A 19,705-nucleotide genomic window follows, 5' to 3' on the forward strand; every position below is an offset into this window, starting at 1 on the left:
CTCTCATTTATTTATTTTTCCTTTTTTTTAAATTTATAACAATGCTAATATAATACAAAACACTATTAAAAATTTATAAAAAAAATAAACCCTCCTGGTGTTGGACATTTGAGTGCCCAAGCAACCGGTGGTCAGGGCTCCAGAGTGTACCTCCTCACAATACGCGCCGTCTCAAGAATCACTGCCTTCTATATCCGACTCTTGATCCAACAGCAATAAACAATAATCATTACCCAAAGCCTAAAGACAAAAGTATTTAATGAGTGTGTCTTGCTTGTGAGTGAAAACGTGGACACTGATGATTGGCTCTATCCACAAATTTAAAGTCGCTCAGTGAGCTATGGAGAGGTCTATGTTAGGAGTCTCTCTGACAGCCAGTTTGTTCATGTAAAGCTAAAGTAACAGTAAAAGTAGTAAGTAGTAAAGAAGACTTTATTTTCCGTGATTAAGACCGTCACTTTTGCTTTATGACGTTACTTTGACTGTTACTTACGATGAAGGAAAAGTCTGGAACGAGGAAATCCGTAGGAGAACGAAGATAATCGACGTAGTCAAAAGGATTAACAAACTGAAGTAGAATAGGTGGCCGCTAGACCAGACGTGTTTTGGAGTGAACACACTTCATAGTAAGCGCAGTGTAGGACGCCTTCCAGCTAGATGGTCCGACGACATCAAGAAGGTAGTGGGAAGTGGCTGGATGAGGAAGGCGAAGGATCGTGTGTGGTGGGTGGTGGTGCGCTCTCGGAAAGGACTATGTCCAGCAGTGGACGAATACAGGTTGTTGACTTAGTCAATATTCCAAGAAGTCCATTTGAATATGGCAGTAATAGTAGTAGTAAAAGACGATTTGATGTATAAAGTAATGGTTCGTTTCGTTAATGGTTAAAAACGTTTCTTCTGGGGTGCGATTTCGCTATTTTATACTCGTCGGTGTAATAATCACCTAATACAAGTTTTATTAGAATTTGAACTTTATTTTTATGGTATGCCAAAAACAAAATGTCACTAACAACGAAGTAGCCGTGGAAATACATATTATATGAACAAGTACGATAGATATGTTTTCTGCTAAATTTGTATTATAATTTGATTATAATTTTATCCAATAAGCAGATGGGTGAAGGTCGTTTCTAATACATATCTTCTTGAACCCAAAACTAATTTGGGCATCCCTAAGTAGCAGGGCTAAGGAACAAGTACCACAAAGGCGAGCTGCGCACGATTCAGTTCATCTTTATTCGCCTGCGCGTTCGTTCACAATATTTGCATAATAATTTAGCGCCGAGTGCGCGTCCACTCGACTGACAATCGCTTGTTTATGAGGAAATTCCATTTGTATTGACAGGCGAGATGCGGGAGATTTGAGCACAAAGAAAATAGAGTTGCTCACATGGGAATTGATATCTAAATGTGCTCAAAAGAATGTTATTATACCTACATATTGTTATTATAGATGTCACCAAGTGTTTTAGGGAGAGGCAGCACGCTGCGTCGTGCCTGCCCCTCTTAGAGATTCAAAAATTTAACAACACTTTTTCAACACACATTTAAATTCTAAGTATAAAGTAATCGATATTCCTCTGTATAAACCGCGCCATACTTTGAGTCCGCTCTTAACACGAGGCGTATAAATGCGCAGTAAATAAATTGTATAAAAGTTGCACTATGAAATAAGAAATGTTAGTACGGACTCTTCAGAACGGGCGTTTTAGCGCATACTATACCTACACACGAGACACTTAAAAGATTAGACCCAACGAAGACTCAGAACACATCGGAAATTATCTATTTCTATATTCAGAGGCGAAGCAGGGCGTGGGATTACTTGTCCCGCCACTAAAATAATTGTAATTTACAGCTGATAAAATTACCAATTGACATCTTTATCACGAACTGCGGTCCTATCTGTGACTAATAGACATTACGGGTATATCGTTGAAATAGCATTTGTATTGAGATGAATTCGACGCCGTGTCGGCGTATGATCGGAATAAGTTATGTTTCCGCCGTACATAACAACGTAAGTATCTCTGATTGTGTTGCGTAAAGAACTCGTGACTCGTATAGCCTTTGTGAGCTATCTAAGGAAGTCGTTCTTGAGTCAAAGAAAGTGGAAGACATTTAGTGGTCGCACTCACAGATTTCATGCTTTAGATATGTATTTGCCATTTGCGCCCGTTGGGAATGTATTTAGGCCGTGATAGCCCAGTAGATACCCCTGTCTTTGATTCGGAGAGCGTGGGTTTGATTCCGATTATCAACGAATTCTGAATTCTAAACTAAATATCACGCGCTTCAAATTGTGAAGGAAAAACATCGTGAAAACTGCATATCTGAGAATTTTCTTTATTGTCTTCGTATGTAAAGTCTGCCCCGTATCAATGATACGGGGCCCCGGAGTACAGAGGCCCCGTAAGTGTGAAAACATACATTTTACTACTTCTTAAATTAAATTACCACCAGATTAAGTGAGATAGTAAACTCCCAATTTCTGCTCGTGTTGTGCGCCCTGCCTAATTTTTCAAGATCCAACTAGAGCAGCTTTAGACGTATTTTGGCGTCCATCATAGAATTTTAAGTCGCTTGCCCAAAATTCTAGGATGAGCACGGCCCACTTGGCCCCCCCTCTGTATACGCTTAAGTAAAGATGAAAGTCGATCTAATTGCCTCAAAGCAGAATTTCCCCAGAACGTTCTTACTTATCAGTACTTCCCCCGGACGAGATTCTTATGTTGTTAACTGCCGTATACACAGCGACTAGTAAGCGATTTATGATGTCAATAATAAATAGTTGAGTGCTTATGTGTTCGCCTTATATGGTGCTATACATATAACATTAAACATTATAACGTCTCGTGCGACCTTGCAGAGCTGTTTGTTTATTACAAAGACAATACGAAGATGCTGATAAGTAGGTACTGAGCAGGTATTTTATACATTTATGTGGCGTATTTAAGACGAAATAGTACTAAAACCTATTTTACCTTTTTATTTCTGACGGCCTCCGCGGCGCAGTGAATTTACATGTCGGAGGTCCTGGGTTCGATCCCCGGCTGGGCAGATTTTCTTAATTGGTCCAGGTCTGGCTGGTGGAAGGCTTTGGCCGTGGCTAGTTACCAACCACAGCAAAAATATTGTATATATTCTGCGACCCTACCGACAAAAGACGTACCGCCAAGCGATTAAGCGTTCCGGTAAGGTGTTGTGTAGAAACCGAAAGGGTTGTGGATTTTCATCCTCCTCCTAGCAAGTTGTCCGCTTGTATCTTAGATTGCATTATAACTTACCATCAGGTGAGATTGTAGTCAAGGAGTAACATCAAAGAGTGTTGGGTTACCCACGTCTAACACAGTTTTTCAGGTATTTAAAAGAAATGTCAAATATTCTTTGAAAAAAAAAAACAGCAATAGTATGGAAATCTTTAGTGAAAGCTACAGGTTAAAGACACAAACAACTGATTTACTAAAATATCTTGTTGGATTTTCTTTGTTACATAAGTTTAAAGATATTTATTTACACTGGCAACCAATCCCTTCAGACTGGTATACAATGTTGCTTGGTGGCAGGAATGGGCATGATAGCGTTGCTGGTGCGATTTTAATGGGAAGATAGAGGTCATAGAGCAACAGATAGGCTACCTAATTTATATCCCTGAAAAATTCCTCATTTCAATAAAAGCTAAATTTCACGTAGACAAAGTCGCGGACGTCCGTGTTAATTAATCTTAATGGACTTTGAAAATATACTTAAAGCAGATAAATAAAGAAACTACAAAAAAACGTTAACTATAAAAGACTTTTGTCATCAATCACTTTTGTTTTTTAAGGTTCAAAAACATCATTACATAATACCGCGTTATTTTCCCCATTTGATAAATGCCATGATCATATTATGATAAGCTATTTGTATGATATGTTTAATATTTATACTAGCGGTCGCCTGTGACTTCGTTCGCGACTTTTTTGTAGATATTTTAAAAATAATAATTCCGATAGACATGATAACAGCATAGGCATCGGAAACTCTCAAAACGAGCAAAATTACTTTTTTCTGTTTTTTCAGCGGCGTTCCAGAGGTTTTGTGCGAGCCTGTAATCATCGCCTAATAGGGCCCGAAGGCAGAAGCAGAAGAGAGAGACGAAACGACTCTTAGGGCGTCTCCTCCGAGACTCGGCCCTCGGCTTAGAGCGCCATTCTGGAAGGGTCTTGAGTTACAAATCTCACGTTCAGGTGACTTTTCATTGATGCAATTAATATAAATAATAATAACCACAGTAAAACCAACTGTGGTTTGGCTTAATTTAAATATGTTTTTTGTAGAATAATAAATAAAAAAAAAATTGGTTGTAGTGTTATGCCAAATCAAATCAAAATCAAATCAAAAATCATTTATTTCAAGTAGGCTCAGTTTACAAGCACTTTTGACACGTCAGTCGACTATTTGTAAAGATTCTACCACCGGTTCGGAAGGCAGGTTCTGCTGAGAAGATACCGGCAAGAAACTCAACAGTTGCTCTTTTGAAAAAGTCATACAGTATTATAATTTACAATTGATAACAATTACTGTTTACATTTCTTATAGTTTTACTTCCTGTGTGAAGGTGGAAGCTGATCCAACGGGCTCCAAGCATCTTTATCATTAAGGAACTCATTAATGTTGTAGTAACCTCGACTAAGTAAATGTTTTTTAACACATTGCTTAAAGCTATGCATTGGCATGTCCATCACAGTCTTGGGGATCTTATTATAGAAGAGTACACCCAAACCTACAAAAGATTTTTTTACTCTTTGGAGACGATATGCAGAAATAACTAACTTATGCCCGTGTCTAGTAAGACGTGGGTTTAAATCTCCTTTTCGTTTGTACAAATTAATATTTTGTCTTACATATACTATACTGTTATATATATATTGACAGGCTACTGTTAGTATACCTATTTCTATATATCTAGGCCATAAAGCCTATAGCAACACCTATATAACACCTATACCTATAGCCTTCCACTAAAAAAAATCTATCCAATGCATTCAATACACTAATATTAGCGCGGTCAAGCAAACAAACAAACTTTTTAGCTTTGTCTAGATAATCGATTTATACGATCTGTTTTACTTGATATTCCGTTTTTTTATGTGAGATCTAAGATAAGGTGTCGACTTTAAACTATCTCATTATCAACACTATCTCGACGCTATATCTACATCTCCGTAAAAACAATGGAAAAATGAAAATGATTCCATTCTTGTTTTCAGCTGACTTACTTCTTTATCTGAAGGCCGTTTTGTTATTTTAGATTGTTTTTATCCCTACTTAATCACATTTTTCTTGTTACAATATTATTTCTAAGTGATTCTGTTCATTTTATATGTTATGTACTAGCTGACGCCGCGCGGTTTTACCCGCGTGGTAGGAATACGGGAATAAAATATAGCCTTCCTCGATAAATGGGCTATCTAACATTGAGAGAATTTTTTAAATCGGATTTAGTAGTTCCTGAGATTAGCGCGTTCAAGCAAACAAACAAACAAACTCTTCAGCTTTTTTTATATTAGTATAGATATAAAAAGAACAGAATATTATCTATATTAATCTCATAGAATATCATTCAATAGTAAAAGGGTGCACCCAGTGTATATTACTACGACGCCCCGCACTATAGCCTGTGACACTCGCTAATAACGTGGCTAAATAAAAAAACATAAAACATACTGACTAAACTAAAAAGCGAAAAATAACATCATACTAAGTTCTATGTATCATACATATTATGTTCTAACTGATGATCAGTTTGAAGGCGTTGCTAAACCGGTGTGTTAGTTTAAGCCGTTTCTGGAAGAACTGCATGAAAAAACACTGTCTGAAAAACCTAAATCTTTATGATATTCTTACATGGCATGAATAATAAAGGCCAACGTAGTGAATAGGCCAGCTGTTGGCATTGTGATTTATGTTAACAATAGGCTTTACGGAATAATAATAAAAAAACATACATACAGCCGAACGTAGTACCTCCTCCTTATTGGAAGTCGCTTAAAAATGCGGTTGATTTGATGTTGATTATCCTCTAATCAACATGAAATCAGTTGTAACATGCGTCAAAGTATGTGACTTGTTCGGCAGTAATCTATCGAATTGTATTGATGTTAACCATCAACCATGTTATATAAAGGTTTGTAATATTTATTGCCCCCCGACAAAAAATTTCAAAATATCTTCAACGTACAGAATGCACAAAATGCACCTGTTACAGTTTAATTATAAGTTCTAGATGACGCTAGTAGTACTTTAAGCCACGGCAACGTTTGTTGTTACAAATCGTATAAGTAAAATCTCAAATTATGAATAAAAGAATTTGACCAGTAATTGAATTTGACCTGGTAAAGAATCTGAAGTGGCAATGGGCGGGGCACATAGTTCGAAGAGCCGATGGACGTTGGGGTCCCAAAGTGCTGGAATGGCGACCCCACACTAGAAAGCGCAGTGTTGGCCGACCCCCCACCAGGTGGACTGACGACATCAAGCGAGTCGCAGGGATTCGCTAGATGAAGGTGGCTCAGTTTCGTGATGTTTGGAAGTCCCTACAAAAGGCCTATGTCCTGCAGTGGACGTCCATCGGCTGATATGATATGATGATGATGATGATGATGATGATGATGATGATGATGAAAGAATTTGACCAGTTTTATTATAAGTATAGATAAGATATTTTTTACTTTTGGTAAACAATGTCACTCTTACCTTTATACAACTGACGTCACACTGCAGCATGATAACACAAAGAATGCAAGCAACCGAACAACTTGTAAATATTGCAACGTTGAGCCAAACACAACAATTAGAATAATGCCAACTTATCGAGATCAAAACAAAGTGTGACCGACTCAATGGGGCTGTATTTCTGTACTTTTGTCGGCTTGCATGACTTTTGAATACATCTCTGTCTCTCATCTGTATTGTCCTGTAAGATAGAAAAAGATAGACACGATATCGATTGTGATAAGACATAAACGTCCTTACAAAATATCTAAGCAAATGAGATAAACAGTAGCACGTGACAAAGAGATAACAGATCAGATATCAAAGAAACACAGAGACAAGCGCGGCACTTGAGACCGACACCACGCTGATATTGAAGAGATCAAGGTGGTAATGACGGATTTAAGACGGATATTTTAATTTTTTGAAAAACCTTCAAAAGTCATAATATCTAGAATAACGAAAGCATAGAAAGAAAAAACAAAATGATTAGGATGTATTTGAAAATATTCGATGGTACATCCCCACTTTCACAATCACATAAACATAATCTATCGCTTGGAAAACAAGCTTACAAATAAAAATCAGCATTTAAATCGGTTTACACAGACAGGCACATAAGGCACATTTATAACACCCCTCTTTTTTGCGTCGGGGTTTAAAAAGGTTTTCTCTTGACTATATATGGTGGAATGATGGACAGCGGTGAATAGGTCTAAATTGGGGCGCGCTAAAAGTTTCACTGTTTCTTTAACTAGTTAGCCAGTGTCTGCTAGTTAAAATACAAGCTAAGGTAGCGAAGTTATATTTATCATAACCGTATCAACACATCACATAAAGAATACAGGACCTAATATCCTACCTTGGTGCACTACCTCACTCACGGAAGTGCACCTTACTCGAGGAAAAAGCAGATTACCCTCCACGACGCGGTGGAAAGTAGGCGCGAACAGGAAATTGATAATAATTGCTAGCGACTCACTTCGAAAGCTATAAATTAGAGATCGACAAGTCATCATGTAGTACGTCCGAGTAGGTAGGTCGCTCGTCAATGTGAAAATCCCGGGTGAAAACACTTCCTGCCATTAGAACACACGTTCAAGTTTAAGTCTGTGAGTGAGCCACGCTGCAAACATAGGGTTCCGTAGTCAACAAGCAATCCTTATAGTTTCGCCATATCCGTTTGTCTGCTCAGAGACTAGGTAAGGTTTAATTTTTTGTTTTGTGCTACGTTGTGTACATTAAGAATATTAAGTAAATAAATAAACGAGGTATGTGTGGCCACCAAAGACTCTTTAGTCCATTGACGATCAAAGTGAAAATGTTTCCGCCCATTAACTGCACAGTATCTTCCAGTATGGGCCCAGGATCACTTTGCGGCGTGTATTAAGTTTTCATGCGATAATGATAACTGCTTACAATAAAACCAACCATAAAAGTAGAGACAGTTTGTAAGGCTCGCTCGAGTCTACTTTAGAATATAAATAAAAGAGGGGTCGACCAACACTGTCCTTTGACGTAGTAAACGGTAATTTCTCTCTGTGATATCAAATTAACTGAATTTCTCAAATGCTTACGTATAGTTATTTACACGATATTAAAACACAAGGAACTTTTTTGTCTTTCTGTCTGTCTGTCTATTTGTTAAATCTAATGGAGCAGATGAAAGTATGTTAATGGAACTGGAAGAAAGAGGACGTTATTAATTAGGCTGCTTTTTATCCCGGAAACTGAATTTAACGCGGACGAAGTCCCGGGCGCTAGTTACTTCTAAAATATATATTCCTTGCTCATACACTCATAGTACTAATCTGGAATGCCATTCCAGCTTCCATTTTCCATTGTGTCTATAGTGTGTATTTTCAATTTTTTGAAGAGTGAATCGGTACCTACTAGGCAAGCTTTCGACGATACTTACATAAGGTATCTTCTTATTGACAAAGATGAATGCCCACTAGTTACAGAAACTTCGGCGGTTCGGCCCCGAGTACCCAAAAAAATATACTATGGAAATCACAATAAAATGTAAAATATGAGGAACTTGTTAAGGAATGATCAACTTGAAGAAACAATATTCTATTTTACCACTCCTCTTGGTCAAAGAAGATCAGCCTTTATCAACTGACAATCTAGACCATTGTTTCCCAAATTGATCCAGGTGGTCCCCCAGGGGTCTACGGAAGACTCGGCGGGGGTCTACGTTGACGTATCATAAAAATTCACGGGTTCACGATTCGTAAGCGGGGGTCCACGAAAATTTGTGCATTGATTGCTTCCTTGTGCTGTGAGTACGTAAAATATCTAAAATAACTTTTTCCCTAGACAATTTTACTTTTTGTCATCTACTCACAACACAATTAATTAACTAAGTAATAAATACTCACTACTTTTTTAAAAGTGTTAATTCGTGGTGGCTGTTGATTTAACTGCAACGAAAATTTCCATGGATGAATCAGGGGGTCCACTGGAACCAGTTAAATTTTAAAGTAGTCTATGAGAAAAAAAAGTATGGGAACCTCTGATCTAGACTCACAAGCTTTAAAAATCGCAAACAGAGAATCGACGTAACTTGCATTCAGGTAAGGTAGGTAGAAGATTAGTAGGTCTAAGTGTGTTAAACACACAGGTTAATAGATAATAGACTTGTTTACACCACAACTTGTTCCTGTTTTCACACGAGTCTAATGCTTTTTAATTACGCCTAATCTAACCCACATGCAGCGAAATGCAAATGCAGCCGACACGCGCATTTCATTTCTCTCCACACCATACCTAGCACTTAGACACTACTAACGGAACTAACTCGCATTCTGGAGCAACTGTTTATCGTAAACTTATATCGAATCTGTTTGCTTTTAATAACCAATTTACTGCTACATTGATAGCCTTTTTCAGTAGGTACGAGAAGGTATAGCCGCGATGCTCCATTGCGTGTTGACGGGCTTATATTTGTCTTTGGAAATAGTGACACATTTTTAGATTTTTCTCAGAGGATGACGAGGTAAGCTCAAACATATTTAACACCAATAAATATATCCTGTGTCCTTACACTACACACAACTGTTTACACACACAACTAATTACACACACGTGTAATTTTAACACAACGAAACATCGATACCATAGATGCAGTTTGTATGAGAACGTTTGATCATGATCATTTTTGACAGAAGGGTAAGCTCTACGAGGCAACTCTTGTAGGTAATTGGTCTGAGAGATTTTTAGATGGTGTGAGATCGAAAAGTGATGCCCCTCAAAATATAAAATTTAGCTAACTTACAAGCTATTTTTTTTCTTTTCTGTTGGAAATGCACACTGCCACGAAGTACCTACATTTCATTTAAATCTACTAATATTATAAAGAGGAAAAATTTGATTGTTTGTTTGTTTGCATATGCTCTGAAACTACTGAACCGATTTGGAAAATTCTCCCCCGAGTGCTATATTTTATCCCAGTATTCCTACGGGAAAGTGAACCACGTGAGTGAAACTGCGCGGATAATTTATAGAATTCACCGGTACTTTAGTACCTACTTGTTGTAGGTACTTCTATTCATCCATATAATAATATAAGATCGGATATTACGTCAATCGAATAAAGAACTATAAACATTTCTCTATAAATATAGTGTAGGCAACTATAAGTTAGGTATTTCTAAAATACCTAGATATCTAACACCATCTATGTCTGCATTTCAACTAACTATGTCTGCAGAACTATATAAGGCAATATAGCATTTGTAAGTAATTGCCCTGACATAAATACTTAAATGGACCAATACATAAATAGCAAAAGAGCTAGTAGAAATCTTTGAGCCAGTACTTTATAACAACTGACTCATTGATGTACCTAGTCATCTCACTCATCGATGCTTAGCTTGTGCTTGAGCTTACCTATCTTATGGTCTAAGGTTTGAACCCCGGGTGAACCAAATGACAAAAAGTTATAGGGGTTTTCTTTTCTGAAATTCTTATTAAGGCCCCTAGTTCTTATGTAACAAGTCCTGGGTCACATATAAACTATTCAGTTTTCCTTTCTTCCGAGACATTCCATTTGCCGAAGAAAATCCCGGAACTGCGACTAAAAATATGAAAAAAGATAATATGCCGATGGGACTTCAAAATCTAAAAAGATAGTAGGTAGGTACATCGTCCAAATGCTCCGCTAACTCTTAAACTAACAAACAGTCGACCAGGAATCAGGAAAATACGCCAGCAAATAGATCTTAGTGTAGATAGATCGTACAGCATTAATAGTCGAAATGTAAATGAATGAATGGAAGTCTCAAGTTGGGACTACTGTAGATGACCTTGCTTGTAAAGGATTATTTACGCGCACATTGGATGTGGCATTATAGGTGAGCGAATGACAACCAAAATCTAAACCCTATCCCTAACTCTTCAACCACAATGTAATACATATTTTTTGGATTCAGCTGCTGGACATTGAAATAAGCGATGTAAATGCCTACATTTTCAATTTTCAAATTTAATAAAATTTCAACTTCTACTTACGATATCTCAGGTCGTTTTTAATATTTCGACCTGTTTCAATGCAAAATACTTCATGTAATTCTGCGAAAAATTAGATGAAGTAACTCTCTTAATATTCATTACAAATAAGAATATATGAAACGGTGTACTTATTTTTCAAATTAAAAAGTTGTGTTATGAATTTCTTATAGTAATCAAAACAATATAAAAGACCAATGATTATAAATTACTTATTATTTTTCACTCGTAGGTCCAGTGGTTTGAGTAGGTAGGTACCTAAGTAGGCTGGGTCGGACTATGAAATACTGAACTTTACAAAAAATCAAAAAAAAAATTCTCAGCTTGCAATTGGGAGTAAGGTGCCTCGAAGAGCACGTTAAGCCTTCATTCATCATTATGACGTCATTATGACGGTCATTGCAGGCTCTCAAGCTATGTCGCACTTGTTTGTAATTGTTTTTTATCTGCTTTTGTATTTATGAAGCCGTTTCGATGCTGTGCAGTATTATTAATTTGTGGCTGTGCGAATTTTTGTGCCGTATACACGGTACATATTTTTATTCATAAGCTCCTTAGTTAAATATCGTAGGTTGCCCGTCATGAGATGCGACAAATATACCACATCTGACGAAGGATAAATCCTTGTCAGCGTTGTTTCCGTTCGTCGCCGCACTTGCCATAAGAATCGAGGAAGGCGCCGTAATAAGCGCTGTTTTGTTCTATTCATAAGCCACTTGAACCAAACTTACACGTACTTACTTATATATTTTATCACTCTATAAGTTGTACTAGGTGGGTGTCGTATAAATTAACCCGTGGTTAATTTATAGGATAGGGAATAATCGTCACATAGTATTTTTTTTAATGCCAGATTATATCTGAGCTGGGGTTCCGTGGATATGGATTGATAATGATAATACGTATCTCACTCGTATTTGTGACAGATTTTACGCAAAGCATCAACTATAAAAACAATTGATGATATTTTCAGATTGGTAATAGAAATGAGACATAAAAAACACATGGAATTATAACAAAACATTTATTTTATATTAGGTATATCAGTTTATGGTTTATAAATAAATACATATGTCTGTCTTGTTACATACTTGCGATGAACATTATAAATTTGTTATTATAAGTTACAGATAACATTCAACGAAATGTTAAGCCGAAAAGTCATTTCGACCCCCATGTGTTTATACAGTGCTAGTTCACGTTGACAAGCGGTAGCGGGCGCAGTAGCGGGCGCGGTAGCTTAATATTTAACCTAACAACACACAGCACAATATTCAAGTGTTCACGTACAAAACACACGCCCGACGAAACGAAAGTAGCGGGAAAACTAATGATTGGTGTCATCGATATAAATCGTTAGATGGGCCCCTCCATTTTAAATAACGCTCAATTTTATGTCATTACCCAAAGACGTGCACGCACATCTTATCTTAGTACGTAACAAGCGCATGCTGTGAGTGGCTGGGGATAAAAAAAACACTGTTTTTTCCTATTTTAATCACTTAATTATGCCTTCATGTTCATTTTGGAAGTGTAAAAACACAAGCAACAATATGGATAAAGAGAAATGTGTTACGAGTGATGACGTACTCAAGGTGCGAAACCAATGACAATTCCGCGACGCGTTGAGGCCCATCTAACGATCAACGATCGATGATTGGTGTACGCGGCGCTTCTGCGGCCGCAATTAACATATGACATTGTTTTTTGGGCAGGCCACATAGTTCGAAGAGCCGATGGACATTGGGATCCCAAGGTGCTGGAATGGCGACCCCGCACCGGAAAGCGCAGTGTTGGTCGACCCCCCACTAGGTGGACCGAAGACATCAAGCGGGTTGCAGGGAGCCGCTGGATGCTCGCGGCTCGAGACCGTTTTGTTTAGAAAACCATGCAAGAGGCCTATGTCCAGCAGTGGACGTCCATCGGCTGACAATGATGATGATGATGATTGTTTGAGCGTGTTCACGCCGACGGAGCTCGCTTAACATGAGGCTGGAAACCTACCCTTGCAGTGCGATGTATGGTTCTGTTCACTTTTTTATTTAACCTTTAACCTTTCAACCCCGCCATAGCGACCGGTTGTCATACCACGTCATTGCGCGGTACAATATGCCCTATTATGACGACTCGTCGCCAGCTCTGCCAATCGATTTGGAACCGTTTTTCGAATGACTTAGAGGGTTTCTCAAATTTTAGGCTCCACGAACCCCTGTTAAAATTTCCAAGTGACAGCGAACCTCTTACTAACTAATGATTCCCCCCATCCCCCAAGAAAAAAATCTGTTGAAATAAGGTTTTCATTTGAATAAAAGTTAACACATTAAGTACCAAATGTCTTTGTAATATTAATGTGATGAGTGTGCTTGTTTCTTGTCGCAAATGGATTCAATGTTAGGAGTAATTTTGGACAATTTTAACCTTATTTCTGACTCGGTATCAGTTATCAAGCCATCAACATCACTATCATTACGTAAATCTTGCCGTCGAATGGCAAACCACTAGGGGTTCGCGTATCCCACTTTGAGAAACCCTGACTTAGAGTTTCAAAGCCCTACTAGTGGCTAGCTGCGGTTGTGCCGGTTGCCCCAGCCGCGCCGGTGCTCGTCCTTGTACTCGTCCATGTCGCGCTGACGAGCCAGCGCCTCCTCGTCGTCCTCCTCCACCAGCCGCTCCTGAGTGTGAAGTTGCGTTGTACGGGTTATTAGAACTCGAGTGCGCTTTACAAAATGAACAAGTTAGTTTTATAGTACCACTAGCCGCCCGCGACTTCGTCCGCGTGGAACAGTTTTTCACAAATCACGCGGGAACCATGGATTTTTCCGGGTAGTTTAGCTGTAAAAGAGACTTTCGCATTTATAATACGTATTGATAGTATTGATTGTTATACCTTTCTAATTTGTTCGGCCTCATCAGGGTCTGCGTCGGCGTTCTCAATAGTAGTATGCGGTATGTTGGTGCCGGCACCTGGGAACCTATAACCAAAACCAGAATTGAAACCTTGACCTAAAAGAGGGGTTTATAAAAAAATATTATATTCGCCAGAATGCGTTCTATACAATATTAAATCATTAAACATTAGTTACTTTTTTTTTTTAAAGAATATTTGCCATATCTTTTTTAAATATGACCAATATGCCCATTCTTCTCCAATTAGTCGGGAAGGACAGTATTAGGAGTGGGTACGACAATAGACCAACGGGATAGCGATCGAACTACCACCCTCGGGGATGAGTCCGACCACTCTTACCGTTGAGCTATTGAGGCTCAAATCAGAAGAAAGATTTTGAAATACAAAATAAAAAAAGAAATTAAAATTGGTATTAGTAAGGCAATCTTTTACATTGTAGAACATTTTATTTAAGTCAACAAGTTAGTGTCTATGTGTGCGTTACTGTAATTTTTTTTTCATAGATAGCTTATAGATCAACAGAAAAACTTTTTTTTTATTCTTTACAAGTTAGCCTTTGACTACAATCTCGCCTGATGGTAAGTGATGATGCAATCTAAGATGCATCCGGCTAACTTGTTAGGAGGAGGATGAAATCCACACCGCTTTCGGGTTCTACACGACGTCGTACCGGAACGCTAAATTACTTGGCGGTGCGTTTTTGTCGGTAAGGTGGTAACTAGTCAGACCTGGACTAATTAATAAAACCTTAATCGGTCCAGCCGCGGAACCCAGGACTTCCGTCTTGTAAGTACACTGCGCATACCACTGCGCCACGGAGGCCATTTTTACTAGTAGCTGCATATTCTTAGTGATATGCGACAGACCCAGTACCTCACTATGCCCTGCAGTGGACATCCATCGGCTGAAACTGATAATGACAATGATGGATGACGGCCTCCGTGGCGCAGTGGTATCCGCGGTGGATTTAATGACGGAGGTCCTGGGTTCGATTCCCAGCTGGGCCCATTGAGGTTTTCTTAATTGGTCCAGGTCTAACTGGTGGGAGGCTTCGGCCGTGGCTAGTTACCACCCTACCGACAAAGACGTACCGCCAAGCGATTTAGCGTTCCGGTACGATGTCGTGTAGAAACCGAAAGGAGTGTGGATTTTCATCCTCCTAACAATTTAGTCCGCTTCCATCTTAGATTACATCATCACTTACCAGAAAAAAAAAAAAAAAAAAAAAAATGGATGATGACACTCACGTTCCGTCCCTGACTCTCTTGTCGTAGAACTCCTCAACAGTCATGGTGGGCAGCGAGGGGTAGCCCGCGCCGAACACCGCCTTCTGCAGCGCGTCGCGCGTGATGATCACCGGCTTCAGCGGCGGCGCGCGCTCGCGCTTCTCCGCCTTGTGCTCCGCTGAAAGACATACACCATAGCATGTAAACGAGAAAATGGAATGTATTACATGACAGGCTACCTTTGACTAGATTTGGTATATGTCTTATACTAAACTAGAAGTAGGGTAGGGGTAGGGTAGGGGTGGGGTAGGGTAGGGGTAGGGTAGGAGTAGGGTAGGGTAGGGGTAGGGTAGGGGTAGGAGTAGGGTAGGGGTAGGGATAAGGTAGGGTAGGGGTAGAGGTATAGAAGGGTAGAGTAGGGATAGAGAATAAGGGCACTTATGTCAAAACGAAGCTTGACCGGGTCCGCTAGTAATCAATAATTACCAATAAAAAAATACTCCATCGTATTTCTTTAGTTTGTGTGAACAATTTTTAAAATATTTAAAAACATAAGACGCCATTTTTTCTTGAATAATATTGAAAGTCGTGTTCTGGATGCCCTTACCTTACCTTCTCAGCCGATAGACGTCCACTCATAGGCCTCTTGCATGGACCTCCAAGCACATCTATCTCGAGCTGCCATCTGATATCCTCGGTCTACCTAGTAGGGGGTCGACCAACACTGCGCTTTCCCGTGCAGGGTTGCCATTCCAGCACCTTGGAACCTCAACGTCCATCAGCTGTTCCAAATATGTGGCCTGCCCATTGCCACTTCAGCTTCGCGACTCGCTGAGCTATGTCAGTGACAGCGACACTCTATCTGCCTATTATTGTTTAATCTGTGACAATAGCAAACAAAATAAAATTGAATACCTCCAGCATTTTTAGCCATGTATTCCAAGATGGGCTTCTCCTGTTCAATACTGCTCAGCTCATCCAGGGCCTGGTTCACGTAGTTCAGCAGCAGGGTGACAAAGTACTCCCTCTTCGTGGCATCGTCAGCAGTTGGCGAGGACATCGCCTTGGAGAGAGTAGACAGTTTTTCCTTGAGCTCTTTCATCTCCTTGTATCTTTTGATCTTTGCTTGCCTTGAGAGGACCTGGAAGATAGTTGTAGGCATCAGTTATGTAGTTCTTTGTTCCAACTCCCAAATACCATGATTTTGAGTTAAGTATCTAAATCCAGAGATTCATGTGCTCTGAAAGTACCAGTTATCATTAAAAGAGGTTATAGATGTTTTGAATTCAATTTAGTGATAGATGTTTTAAAACCTTCTAATCTAACTAGCTTTAACAGATCTGACAATAATATCTACTCATCCCTACAAGATATGAAGATATGAAACATGAAAATAACATTACCTAAATACCTTCTTGTATTAATTTCAAGATTTTTTTAATGTCAGACTATTATTTTCATAGTTATAGATTTATACTGAACCTAAATATTGCTTGTACAGAAGAAATGTACAGAATATTTTTTCAAAGTGCATATTCATTATTACCAGTTGTACAACCAATTCACACACACACAAGCACAGAACATTGCAACACACTAATTTGCTAAACCAATAAACAAAGGAATTACCATGTTAGCTATCTTTGCTTGCTCATTCTGTGCTCTGCTGGTGCCCTCGCTGCTGGTCTGTGGCACCTCCACATCTGTCACTCCATAGTCCTTGCACCTCTGCAGGAAATCTCTGCAACAGTATATTGCGATAGCATTATAAGCTTCTGATATTATTATTAACGTTTTTAACATTCTTATTCTTCTTTCTTCAAATGTTCTTTCTTGGGCCTTTTCCATAGTTGGCCATTGTGTGTAGGTCCATTAGGTGCTAGTCCCTGCTGGAGGGTAGGGGTAGGGTAGCTGTAGGGTAGGGGTAGGGTAGCTGTAGGGTAGGGGCAGGGGTAGGGTGGGAGTAAGGAAAGGTTGGGTAGGGGTAGGGAAGAAGCGCACAAAAGCAGGCTTGACTGGGTTAGCTAGTAATGTGATAAAATAAGCTGTGTTGTGATAGCCCAGTGGATATTACCTCTGCTTCCGATTCTGGAGGGTATGGGTTTGAATACGGTCGGGGGCATTTTAAGGAATTAAATATCACGTGTCTCAAAACAGTGAAGGAAAAAAAAAAACGACGTGAGGAAACCTGCATACCAGAGAATTTTCATAATTCTTGCTTCTTCTTGTGTGAAATCTGCCAATTCGCATTGGGCCAGCATGGTGGACTATTGGCCTAACCCCTCTCATTCTGAGAAGAGACTCGAGCTCAGCAGTGAGCCGAATATGGGTTGTTAATGATGATGACTCAAAACAGTGACAGTGGATATGACATCTGCCTTCGATTTGGAGATAATACTCACTTAAAATAAATCTCAGCAACATTAATCACCCCCTTCCGTGGCTGGCTGCACAGTTTCAAGCTAAGTGTTCCCAGCAGTGCAGGCAGCAGCAAGTACTGCAGTGTTTCAGTGGGCAACTCCTCCAAGTCCTCATTTTGGCTGAACATGCCTGACAGTGACACTAGGTTGGTTGCCTTCTCAAATTTTGCTATTGCTGCTTTTATTGATAACTGAAATTGAATGGAGCAAAATTATCACCAACAACTCACAGAACTTGATAGAACACATAGAATGTACTGCCCTGTACACTGCCTTTCAACCTATGGAATATTTTAAGGACTATTGTGGCTGTAATTTCACCGGCAACTATACTTAACAGACTGGAACGCAACAATGTTGATTGACAACAGAATTAAGATGAAAAATCAATTTATCTATTTCGAGGCTTAGTTTAGGAGCATTTTGAAACATCAAGTTTGACTGTTTGTAAACACTACCACTGGTTACCAAAGTAGGTTCTGCGGAGAACTAAGCATGTCCCGAAGCCTACTTTGCCAGAAAGATCTCAACTTCTATTTGTCCTAAGTAGATTGTATGAGACAATTTCGCGTAAGGTATATTCATTAAATATTGCAAAACATTAAAACGGTACCTGCACCGCATCACTGTTGGTTGCTTCGCTGCCATTTTCAATCCTATCAAACATCTGCATAGCTTCATCGTACAAAGTTTTTAAAGATTCTTCGTCTGTGGACTGACTAGCTATATTTTGCGCCATATCCTAATTAGGTTTTTACTCAAAAACCGAAAGGAAAATCAAAATACAAAATTCTTGTTTGTTTCGTTCAATTCAAACTTCAAATGTTAACAAATGACAGGTGAGTGGTGACATTGACAATTGACATATGATTTTTACCAAAGATGACTAAATCAAAAACGAGTTTTAATACAGATAAAACTTTGGCAACCACAAACTTTATTAGTAGTCTGTATGGTTACAGACGACACCACAACCACAATTATTCTAATTTGCCGGTTAATTCAAATAAGATTTATGAAGTAAAACTTCTTTACACCCGCGTGACTTGGGGAGTAAGCTTGTATTACGAATAGTGTAATCGGGCAAGGCTGACGGACTTTGAAAGGGAGACTTAAAATCTTCGTGGGTCTAAGGCATACTCGGTTTTTTTTTCGAATTTCTAACCCTTCGACCGCTTTCGACGACTTCTTTAGTCAGATAAAAACTTAAACCTGTGTCTACTGTATATTTAGTTTAAATAGGTCAGTGTAAAATGTAATTTTTGTGTTAGACCACAGAACAGAACATAGAAAACGCCAAAGTTAACGCATTTTATTAATTTCGTGTGTGAGACGTAACTTCTTAATTTAAATTTTATTTAGCTGTTATATTACACATTTTTGTTTGCCTGTCGCTGAATATATTAAACGGTATATGTTTTAAAATGGTCGGTTTCCTTTAAAAAGACGGAGTCCTGGGCGTCCACTAGAATAATAGATATAATGTGCTGTACATTAAGCATTAATATTATCGGAGATATATATCTACTACCTTTACTTTTACGTTTAGCTCCTATTCCCAGAGTTTCTAAGCAAAATATTACAGTATGCAACATTGCTATTGGTATTAAACAGGAGGCGCCGCGAACGATCCCTTCAAGTAGGGGTGTAAATTTTTTAGCTGTTTACCGTATTATGATATTTCTTACTACGGTAATTCGGATTTTTGACCGTTGTAGCTTGTAGTAAGCATAGTTTCTAGTAAGTGGGTAAAACATACATAGGTAGGTACATAATAATTATAATCACGCCTTATCCCAATAGGGGCAGACAGAGATTTCCACCCTTGCTTCTGCCGTTTCCATCAATCCTTTCATAAGTTCAGATGTTCATCGGTGCTTTTA

The 19,705-nt window shown here is 38.9% G+C and overlaps 1 protein-coding gene across 1 annotated transcript; it reads right to left on the bottom strand.

Moving 5' to 3' along the window:
• Positions 1-12,277: 12,277 nt before the first annotated feature.
• Positions 12,278-18,661, bottom strand: LOC112050957 (immunoglobulin-binding protein 1). The gene is made up of 7 exons (XM_024089370.2): positions 18,436-18,661; positions 17,805-18,013; positions 17,032-17,143; positions 16,318-16,543; positions 15,424-15,580; positions 14,156-14,240; positions 12,278-13,940 (listed from the first exon to the last, which is right to left on the bottom strand). Exons 1-7 carry the CDS (start codon positions 18,559-18,561, stop codon positions 13,830-13,832), a joined length of 1,026 nt encoding a protein of 341 aa, XP_023945138.2. The 5' UTR covers positions 18,562-18,661; the 3' UTR covers positions 12,278-13,829.
• Positions 18,662-19,705: the final 1,044 nt, after the last annotated feature.

Source organism: Bicyclus anynana, chromosome 1, assembly GCF_947172395.1.
Source record: "Bicyclus anynana chromosome 1, ilBicAnyn1.1, whole genome shotgun sequence".
NCBI classification, from domain to species: Eukaryota; Metazoa; Arthropoda; class Insecta; order Lepidoptera; family Nymphalidae; genus Bicyclus; species Bicyclus anynana.